Source organism: Arvicola amphibius, chromosome 2 (genome assembly GCF_903992535.2).
Source record: "Arvicola amphibius chromosome 2, mArvAmp1.2, whole genome shotgun sequence".
In the NCBI taxonomy this organism is placed as follows: Eukaryota; Metazoa; Chordata; class Mammalia; order Rodentia; family Cricetidae; genus Arvicola; species Arvicola amphibius.
Window position 1 is genome coordinate 77,532,306 of NC_052048.2, and position 10,757 is coordinate 77,543,062.

The 10,757-nt window shown below is 37.9% G+C and overlaps 1 gene segment (V, D, J or C); it reads left to right on the top strand.

Annotated features, from left to right (window-relative positions):
- The first annotated feature begins 1,772 nt into the window (after window positions 1-1,772).
- On the top strand, window positions 1,773-8,116 carry LOC119807206. The segment is given in 5 exon segments: window positions 1,773-1,833; window positions 2,063-2,153; window positions 6,368-6,389; window positions 7,410-7,473; window positions 7,680-8,116. Coding segments are annotated over 5 exon segments (675 nt in total).
- The last annotated feature ends 2,641 nt before the right edge of the window (window positions 8,117-10,757 follow it).

Genomic DNA, 10,757 nt, shown 5'->3' on the forward strand with positions numbered 1-10,757 from the left:
ACAGTGCTTCAGCCTCCAACAAAAACCCTCTTCTGAGGGTCTCACCATCTGCCTTCATCATGCACAGCCCTGGTCCTTTGCACTTCCCTTTTCTGCCTTAGAGTCAGGGTACATGAAACTCTGATGAAAATGTTTGCAAAGCTCAGCAAACTGTAATGGTTTCAATGTCTCTTGTTTTTTGGTAAAAAATTTTATACAAAACTGCAAAGGAGAACTAAGTTACCACAAGCTCTGTTTCTTTTTTTTTTGTTTGTTTTTGTTTTCTTTTTTTTTCTCATGGTTTATTTTTTTACATTTAAAAATTTCCATCTCCTCCCCTCCTCCTCCCCCCTCCCTCCCCTCTTCCTCCCCATTCCCTCCTCTCCTTCTCCACCTTCCCTTCCTCCCCTCCACCCATACCTCCCCTCCCTCCCTCTCAAGGTCAAGGAGCCATCAGGGTTCCCTACTCTATGCTAAGACCAAGGTCCTCCCAACTCCCCCCAGGTCCAGGAAGGTGATCGACCAAGCTGAGAAGGCTCCCACAGAGCCCGTCCATGCAGAAGAATCAGAGCCCAGCGCCATTGTCCTTTGCTTCTCAGTCAGCCCCCGCTGTTGGCCACATTCAGAGAGACGGGTTAGCTTTTTATACTTCTGGGGTTCTGGTGTCAATCAGAAGACTCTATGGGCTGAAGTGATGATGACTCCAAGTTGTACTTCATTTTGGAAGCTCTAGGGCAGAGTGTTCCCAAAATTAATAGATTCTAGAAGGCTTCTTATTTCCTTACTGGCATCCATTTCTTCTGTTTTTCTTTAACTTTTTATTGTATTCTAGTCAGTTAAGTACCTTTCCCTGTGACCATGAGAGTATACATTTGTGTGTCTGTATGTATGTGTATGCATACTTCTAGGTGTACATCTGACATGGTATAGATACGGAGTTTATAGGACAGCCTGGATTTGATCTTATGTTTGTCATTTGGGTTCTGGAACTCAAATTTAGGTTTGATATCAGGCTTGCTGTCAAGTTTCTTTGACTTGGCTTGCTGACCCTTAAAGTCTTTTATTGATTTAAATTCACTGTACACAATTTTCTTAAAAGCAAGGTTTTTCCAGTATGTCATATATTTTGAACATATGTACTTAGCCTTCCCCATTTCTCCTTCCCTTTCATGCAATCTTTTCTCCCAGATTATCTTCAAATTTTATATCTCTGTCTCTCATATTATATGCACTCCCATACCCACACACCCATGCTCATACACCCATGCCCACACACCAATGGGCACGCACCCACACCCACATACACACGTATGTACACTTATAAACATAGACACACACACACACACACACACACACACACACATATATACATATATATATATATATATATATATATATATATATATAAACATTCATACACAGGAACACACTCAAATTCATACAGAAATATATATATGTATATATACTTATATATATATATATACACACACATAACCTTTGCAGATTCTAAATATGTGGATTCTAAGTATGTAAAGGAAGGAAATTTTAGGATTTGTTGCCTTTGTTTTTGGGATCATATCTCCTTCTGAATACTCTGTTTCTGACTTCCAATTTTGGTGACAGACACCTTCCTGCACTCTAATGTTGACATAATATTGTATCAGTAAATGCTGCCTTCAAGTCTTTATATTTCTTTATGAGTTGATTTGCATATTGAGACAATAGCCATAGTGCAGATTGCTCAAACCATCTTTATAAGCAGCTTGTCAGTCCCCAAGAAGCAGTCTCTAGTCATGGTCTCAGAGATGGGGTCAGCTGTTCTCCAGCTCTGCTTACTGTGTCTCTGGATTCTAGGTGAGAGGGTATGGTGTTGGAAACTTGTCTTGTAGCCCTTGTTATTTTCCATACTTTAGTGTCCTTACCATCAAAATTATGGCATTTAATTAGTGATAAGTTTCCATTTTGTTTTATAGATTCTCAGATTATAGTTCGTTACTGCTGTTTTCCATTCTATATACATGGTAGTTTTACACTTGGGTGCTTTTAGTATATCTGTGACAGTCAGGTTTGTTTATCATTCCAGGCACCCCTGGTGATGTTTTGCTGACCCAGTTTCCATCTTTGTTGCCTTTGTCTAGGGAAGAGGACCAGCAACTCCTGCAGAATCATCAAGGGTGTCACTTAATCTAGCCATAGTTTTGTTGACTGATATCAACAGAAACCAGAATATCACCCAAACTCTTTATTTTGTTAATATACAAACTTGAATCTGTGGACTTACCATGTTTGTTGGAAGTGGGTCTGGGACAGATTTCAACCTCACCGTCCATCCCATTAAAGGCTATTGCTGCTGCAAGCTACTACTGTCAGCAGACTAGGGAGTTTCTTCCCACATGGCTCAACCAAAACTTCCTAGGTTTGCTGCTACTTGAGGATCGTTCTCAATGAGTTGTGTCATTCCACACACATGTAAACCATGGGATTTTAGAACAATTTGTTGTAAAAATTGTGAAGGTGTGAAAAAGAAATTTCTTAAACTACTGGGTGTGTTTGTCCCACCGTATTTGCTTTATAATTTTTCAGTTTTTCCATTAATAAAGGTTTCTCTATTACTATTTTCAAAGCATGTTTTTATTTATTTGTTTATTTATTTATTTATTCATTTATTCGTTTATTATGTATACAATATTCTGTCTGTGTGTATGCCTGCAGGACAGAAGAGGGCACCAGACCCCATTACAGATGGTTGTGAGCCACCATGTGGTTTCTGGGAATTGAACTCAGGACCTTTGGAAGAGCAAGCAATGCTCTTAACCTCTGAGCCATCTCTCCAGCCCCCACAAAGCATGCTTTTTATGTTCAATGGATTGAGTAGAGAATTGTTCAAAATTTATAGGAAGCTTTCCTTAATTGTTTAAAATAAGAGTTTGAATATTGAATATTTTTAGTTGTCTTGAAAACACAAGTTGACATCATCAATCTAATGTCACCTTTCCTCTTGTATTTGCTGAAGATTACAAAAGTTCCTTTTAAGTGGATTACATACAAGGCTCCTGAAGCTGACTTACTGTTAAGCTTCTGATCTACATCTTTTTGTCCATCACAGAAGCTCATCCATGGGCTGGGTCTCACTAGCTTTTCTTTAAGCCTTGTCCAGTACTCACAACTTTCTCTATTCTGTCTTTCACAACATGGCCACATGTTTTTGTCTCATGTAGAGGGAGAAACCTCAGCAAAATGATCCTTATCAGCATATTCAAGTGCATATGCTTGATGTTTCCATGTTATCAGTTTAGCTCAGGATAGTGAAACTGTACTCTATGATTTTCCTAATGAGGCTCTCAAAGTTCACAGTCAAGGTGTTTTCAGGGCTGCATTCTTATGTTAGTACTCAAAAACGTATCATTGTAAGAGCAATACAACCTTTTATTTTTAATTTGGTCTCACTAAGTGTTCTAAGATTAGCTTGACTTTGCACTTATCTTGACTTAACCACACATGTGTCATGATTAAAAACCTAATTCTCCATGTCCAAATATATTTCACAGTTACTGGTGGGACATGCAATATGGAAAACAGCAAAAAGTTAGAATTTTCAAGACTTCTACTAGTCAACATCGACCAGGAGAAGTTGGTTGAATTCCATCCCCTAACACAGAAAAATAAGTATTGCATTCTAATACATATTAAGTCTTTTCGGAACCAAAACTATAGATTGAGCCACAGAGAAAAAAATACATTTATGTGATTTCTATTTTTAGGATAGCTGAATATATTTCTTTGCACATAAGTGTATTTTTATTATCCATTTATATTTTGATATACATTGGATTGATTTAAATTCTTATCATTGTGTATAAAGCAGTAATAAACAGGTGTGTGGAAGTATATCTATTTTAGGATGATGTGTATGTGTTCAGGAATATATCTAGTACAGGAATAGCTAAATCATATGAAAGTTTTTGTTTTCTTGTGGACCTACACACTGAAGTTTACAATGGCTGTACCAGTTTTCAGTCCCTCCAGCACCATATACTGCATGTTCTTTCTGTTAGTCTTTCCATCATTTTTAGTCACTTTAATGATTTCCTTTTAATTTCTTAATCAAATAAAGTAATTTTATTTTTTTTCTTTGGTTTCCATCTCACTGACAAAACTGAGAAGAATCCACATACTACAGAAGATCATCTAGAAGTCAGTAACCAACTCCAGAGGAACCCATGTTATTTATATTCTGAAACTTTCTTTACCACCAATCATATCTATTTATTTAGAAGAGAATGGATGACATTTATTCTTTTGTTCTCCATATTTCTATATTGAGGATTGTGGAGCTGAAAGCACCAATAAGGCTTTCCTTGGGTGAAGCTGTGTTTCCCATGGGGCAAAGACCTAAGCTGTAATTCTTGTCTATTGTCTTTCTTCTCACAAAATTTCAGGTGATTTTCTGTGATATTCCAAAGAAAAGTAACATGGGATTGCAGTTGAACCATTGAAGTAGAGATGTTTGCATTTTAGGCTATAACACTGTATGGGGAGATTGCATGCCATTTACACCAGATAAATGACAACATCCTCAGCCTCCATATTGCTGAGTTTGAGGATGAAATATGACTTTCCTGGGTCTTCATTCATGGTGGTATCCGTGAAATAGGGTACTGTGTCCAAGAGCTCAATGTCTGCAACATCAGAATTCCTGGCTCCAAACACTGGGAGCACATTATTCTGTGTTGTTTTCAGCCAGTAGGTTTGTAGTGAGTTCACTTTTTTTTCCCCCATGGTTTATTTTTTTTTATATTTAAAAATTTCCATCTCCTTCCCTCCTCCTACCCCCTCCCTCCCCCCTCCTCCCTCCCTTCCCTCCCCTCCTTCTCCCCCTTCCCTCCCCTCCTCTCCACCCATACCTCCCCTCCCTCCTTCTCAAGGCCAAGGAGCCATCAGGGTTCCCCACTCTATGCTAAGACCAATGTCCTCCCAACTCCCCCCAGGTCCAGGAAGGTGATCGATCTAGCTGAGAAGGCTCCCACAGAGCCCGTCCATGCAGAAGAATCAGAGCCCAGCGCCATTGTCCTTTGCTTCTCAGTCAGCCCCCGCTGTTGGCCACATTCAGAGAGACGGGGTTGATCGCATGATCCATCAGTCCCATTCCAACTGGAGTTGGTGATCTCCCATTAGTTCTGTCCCACCGTCTCCATGAGTGAACGCACCCCTCTCGTTCCTGACTTTCTCCCTCAAGTTCTCGCTCCTTCTGCTCCTCATCAGGACCTTGGGAGCTCAGTCCAGTGCTCCAATGTGGGGCTCAGTCACCTTCCCCATCTGTCGCCAGCTGGAGGTTCCCTCACGGTCCTGACTTTCTTTCTCATGTTCTCTCTCCTTCTGCTCCTTATCAGGACCTTGGGAGCTCAGTCCGGTGCTCCAATGTGGGGCACTGTCATTTTCTTCATCTATCGTCAGGTGGAGGTTCTATGGTGATATGCAAGAAATTCATCAGTATGGCTATAGGAACTGGCCTTTTAATCATAGCCCAAGAAACCGAAAGCACCAGAATGAAAACTTGGTTTGTGGAAACAGCTATAATTAAGGACTGTAGGGATTTTTTTATAACACACTAAGAAACATGGGAACTTTGTTCTTTTAGTCCCCATGCTCTCCCCTTATATGTACTGCAAAAATGCATGTGTAACTGTGAGAGTACTTGCTTTTGTAAGACCCCTGTCTCCATGTGTCCAATCTGAATGAGCAGCAGTAAATGACTTGAAAGCACAATTTGAGCTCATGGTAGCTGTCACAAAGCAAAATAAAAAAAACTATCAAAGATCCAGAACACAGCATAACTAATTAGACATTGATTGGAACAGTTATTCATCTGTCATATTCTTGACCTTGAAATTGGGAACTTCCTTACTCCACATACTGCTAGTTTCTCTCTTATGATGGTGTGTTAGCTGTTAAACAGAGATGATCTGAACATGCTTATCCTAAATAATTTAACACTTTGTACATTGAAACTTGATGAATGAAATCATATAATTAATGTAAATTAAAAGGGAAGTTCATGTTACATAAATGCATATTTAGTGTTTCATAATAGTATTTACTTAATGCTGAAGACTTAACATTAAATATCAAATGCCATGAGCTGCCTTGTAACCACTTGATTAATCACAAACATTTTTGAAAGATTGTTATCCTGAATAGATTAGACTGGACTAGAACTTGTGCCCCAGGATAGCCTCAGAGTCATAATCCTCCTACTTATGTCTCTTCACTCCTGGGATTACAGATGAATTTTCAACTTCTTGCCATGATGTATTGTTTATTTATTTTTCTGTTTCTTGTACTTTATACATAATACTGGGTTTATATTTTTTCTTTTATGTACTTTTAGAGTTCACCAACCTGAAGTCCAAGTAGGTTCTGTGATTTCTGTTATTACTTCTGATTTTCATGCATATTCAAACAATTTTGTCTTAGAATGGCAGCAATCTCTGGTACTGTGGTTTATTGGTTTCAACAAAATTATTGCTTGATATAGGATGGCCATAATACCTTCTGGAGAGGTTTTTACATGTTCATTATGTGAACAAGATCATTTTACCCACTTTCAATATGGCTGAATTTTAGGTTATTCTAGAATATTTATTAGTAAAATAAACACTCTTGGCAGTGTTGGTCTACAGCCATGACTATTTGAAGAAATCCAATTCATTGTGTTTTCTTTTCCATCTTCTCAAATTTAGAGTCCTGTTTCCGTTTCCTGATGTTGTAGGGAGGATACTTCTTTGTTCCTGCTGGGTTTACCTTTGTTTTGAGATGAACACTTCTCTCAACACAATAATAAATTAATGATCCTCAAGATTTCCACAGAGTGAATTTTTGTCTGCTCTTTATATTTTTGTTCCTTTATTAGTCTGGACACTAGAGCCCAATGTTCATTCAGCATAAGAGTGACTTTACAAATGAGAGATAACAAACCCATTTAGTCTCAATTTTCTCTTTCATGCTTTTTCACTTTTTCTCTCTCCACCCATCCTTTCTTTTACTTCATGTTTTCTTACTCTAATTTTCTTTTGCTTTTGTGAATTTTTAACATATTTTATCATTTCCCTAGTGCTATTAATCTGAGATAAGTTTCCTAACACTTCTGCAAAAGCAAACTGATTTAAATATGTCTTGGATTTTAACACAAAGCTGTTATCAGAGTACCTAATGAATTTCTGTTGGAAAGCAAAAAGCTCATGTATTTTAGTGATCATTCAGACTGACTATGATGCTATTTTTGCATGTTGATTGTCCCCAGCCACTCACCCACACTGCTCAGACATTTTCTTATGTATTTGCTGACTGCTTTGAATGGCCCCTCCAAGCCAGCCCAGCTGCTAAGAATTTATAAACCAGATTTTTAGTATGAACAGAGCTACAACTGATAGGCAAGGGGGAGTAAGATTGAGTCACAGACCCAGATCCTTATGCCAGTGCTCCTCTGGTTGTCTGGTGAGAAATTTAAAATTGTCATAATCTATTTAGAGTCACTTCTTTGTATATAAGGAATTTACTGTGTATGCGAGGACATACTAATTCTTACAGTATTGTGTAAGATATACACGGACAAGGTGACATTTCAAGATCATTAAATGACAAATTTCAACTGTTACTATATTCTGTGTTTGCATATTATGAATCTTCATTCCTTATTGCAGGTGCCTGTGCAGATATGGTGCTGACCCAGTCTCCATCTTCCATGGCTGTGAGAGCAGGAGAGAAGGTCATCATCAGCTGCAAGTCCAGTCAGAGTCTTTTTGACAGTAAAAACCAGAAGAACTACTTGACCTGGTACCAGCAGAAGCCAGGGCAGGCTCCTAAAATGTTAATCGACTATGCATCTACTCAGTACACTGGGGTCCCTGATCGCTTCGTAGGCAGTGGATCTGAGACAGATTTCACTCTCACCATCAACAGTGTTCACACTGAAGATCTGGCCGATTACTACTGTATGCAATTTTCTGAATTTCCTCCCACAGTGCTTCAGCCTCCAACAAAAACTTCTGAGAGTCTCAGAAGCTGCCTGCACCACAGGCTGCCCTGCACCCTCACACTTCTCTCTTCTGCCTGGAAGACAGTGTGCCTGAAACTCTGACCAAAATGTTTTCAAAGCTGAGCAAGATATAGTGAATTCAATGTCTCTTAATTCTTTTGGTGTGAAAAACCTGAATGTAAAATGCAGAAGAAAACTCAGTATTATCTTTTTATTCCTTCTGTAACACAGTATCACAAACTCTGTTGTTTGAATATGAGGGATTTGTCTTTCTGCAGTTTAGAGTTCTGCTATCCATTATGAGATTTTTTGGACTGAAGTGATGATGATGACAAATGGTATTTTGCTAAGGAAACTGGGAAAGGTGTTTCCCACTTTTCCAGATTCTAGAGGGTTTTATTTTTAATTCCTTAGTGGTTTCAATTTCTTCTGTTTTTTTTTTTTACTTTCTATTACATTTTAGTAGATCAAGTATTTCTATGTCAATTTGAGTGTGCATTTGTGTGTTGTGTGTTGTGTGTAAATGTCTGCATATTTCTAGGTACACATGTGACATGGTCTAGTTTTGGAGATCAAAGACTTGATTGTACCTTTGTCCCATGGGTTTGGGGGATCAAATAAAATTTGATATCAGGATTGGTGCCAAAGTATTTGGTATGTGAGCCATTTTGCTGTCCCTTAAAATCTTTTATTAATATAAATTCTTTATACACATTTTTTGTTTTCCCAGTATATAATCTATTTTGACCATATGTGCTAATCTTCCCCATTTCTCCTTCATTTCCTGCTATCATTTCTTCCTCAAGTAACCTTCTACTTTTATTTCTCTGTCTTTCATACATACACAGACACATGGCCACACAAGCCCACATACACATACACTATAAAAATACTATGCACACAGAAAAAATGAAAGATCATCTAATTGTGAGAACCCAGATAAAATATTAATGATATAAGTGAAATAGATGAATAATGACTACTTGGAAAAGAGATATTGGCATGAACATTGTTGTAAGTCAGAAACTCTAATACAGTTCAGGAGTAGGAAAACAAACTAAAAAAAATCTAACATACCAAGAAACTTCAACAAAATGATAGAAATAATAAGCATTTGTTAATAATTATATCTGACCACAATTCAGCAAAAATAATATACATATTGTTGGACTAGGTTAAAAAACTATACCCAACTGTCTTATTTCCCCAAGGAGCTGTACCGGCAAGGTACCAGCGGTTATAGGGTTTAGGGAAATAACCACGGTAGTCCTTTATAATAAATCAGTTTTAATACAAGGGAAAATAAGGGAACTTACAGATCCAAGGGTCCAGTGGAGCAGAAGGTACGCAGGGGAGAACCAAAACGGGGCTCCTTCCGGCGCCCCGATCCTATTTAAGGGGAATGCTACTCCGCTGGAGCAGCCACGCGCCTGAACGCAGGGATTGGGCCAGCTGCCCCAACATCTCCCCCTTTTGTCTAAATAAGACAGATTCAGAAACCAAATACAACTATATACAATGGGAACAGATCATATAAAATTACAAGAAGTAAACAATATCAGGCGAGGAGTATATAACGAAAAATTTTTCTAATCACTCTACTTTGGGAAGTCTAAATAATCTAGAAGGTAGCTACCATTATCTAATCTTCAACCCCATCAAAGATCTGAGGAGAGTAAAATTACCAAAGCAACCAGGAAGCACAAACGAGAAACTTCCAAAATGTGCAACACAAGACAGAGACAATTGACTACCTGGGCAACCACACGAAGTCTTGATAGCAATGTTGAGGCAACCAACTTTGGCTGAGGCCTGAAAAAACCTGACATACCATTATACAATGGCAAGGAACCTTTAGTAGAACAATCCTATCCTGTCTTGGCAAGATAAGACAATTCTGTTTTATCCACTTATGGATATTTCGTAGTTTAGTCAGTAATGGAGGTATGGGCTTTTCTTTGCCCCAAGGCCAGTTCTGCCAAGTAGAAGACAAACTCCCAGTGGAGTGTCTTTGGTGCTCAACGTTCTCTCGGGAGTAGAGCATTGTTGCCAGGAGTGATTGTGTCTCATAAATACAAAACTCTAGGTTAGATTAAAGGCCATGTTCTACAGCTCTTCAAAGAGGTTGAAGATTATGCTATCTATACTAAATACAACCTCTATGTGTCTAAAAAACCTGATTGTCCTAAATATAAATATGACCAACATATAATTCTCAACACTTATGTAACTGTATGACTAATAGAATAGACAACTGTGCAATAAATGAAGACAATGATTTCCAAATGTAAACAGGGTCCTTACATAAATAATATCTAAGGTAGAAATGTACAGTGCAATATGGTAAACAATGTCATTACATAAATAGTATCAGAGGTAGAGATGTACATTGCAATATAGTAAGCAATGTCAATATAACAATTGTTTCAAACAGAGGTAGTATCATACTCTCATACAATGTTCAATATATCAATATACAAGAATCAACACTCATATAGTTTTTTTAAAAAAACAATAATTCACAAAAATCAATTATTCCTTCAGATCACCAGTTAATCCCTCCCTCCCCCTTTTATATATATATATATATATATATATATATATATATATATATATATATATATATACATATAGATATACACATAATTTATACCCCTGAGTCCATATAAAGCCTTCCACAACCCGACCACCCTATACCAGCCACCAATTAGTGTCCCTAAATCTGAGGGTAAACTTTGTTGGG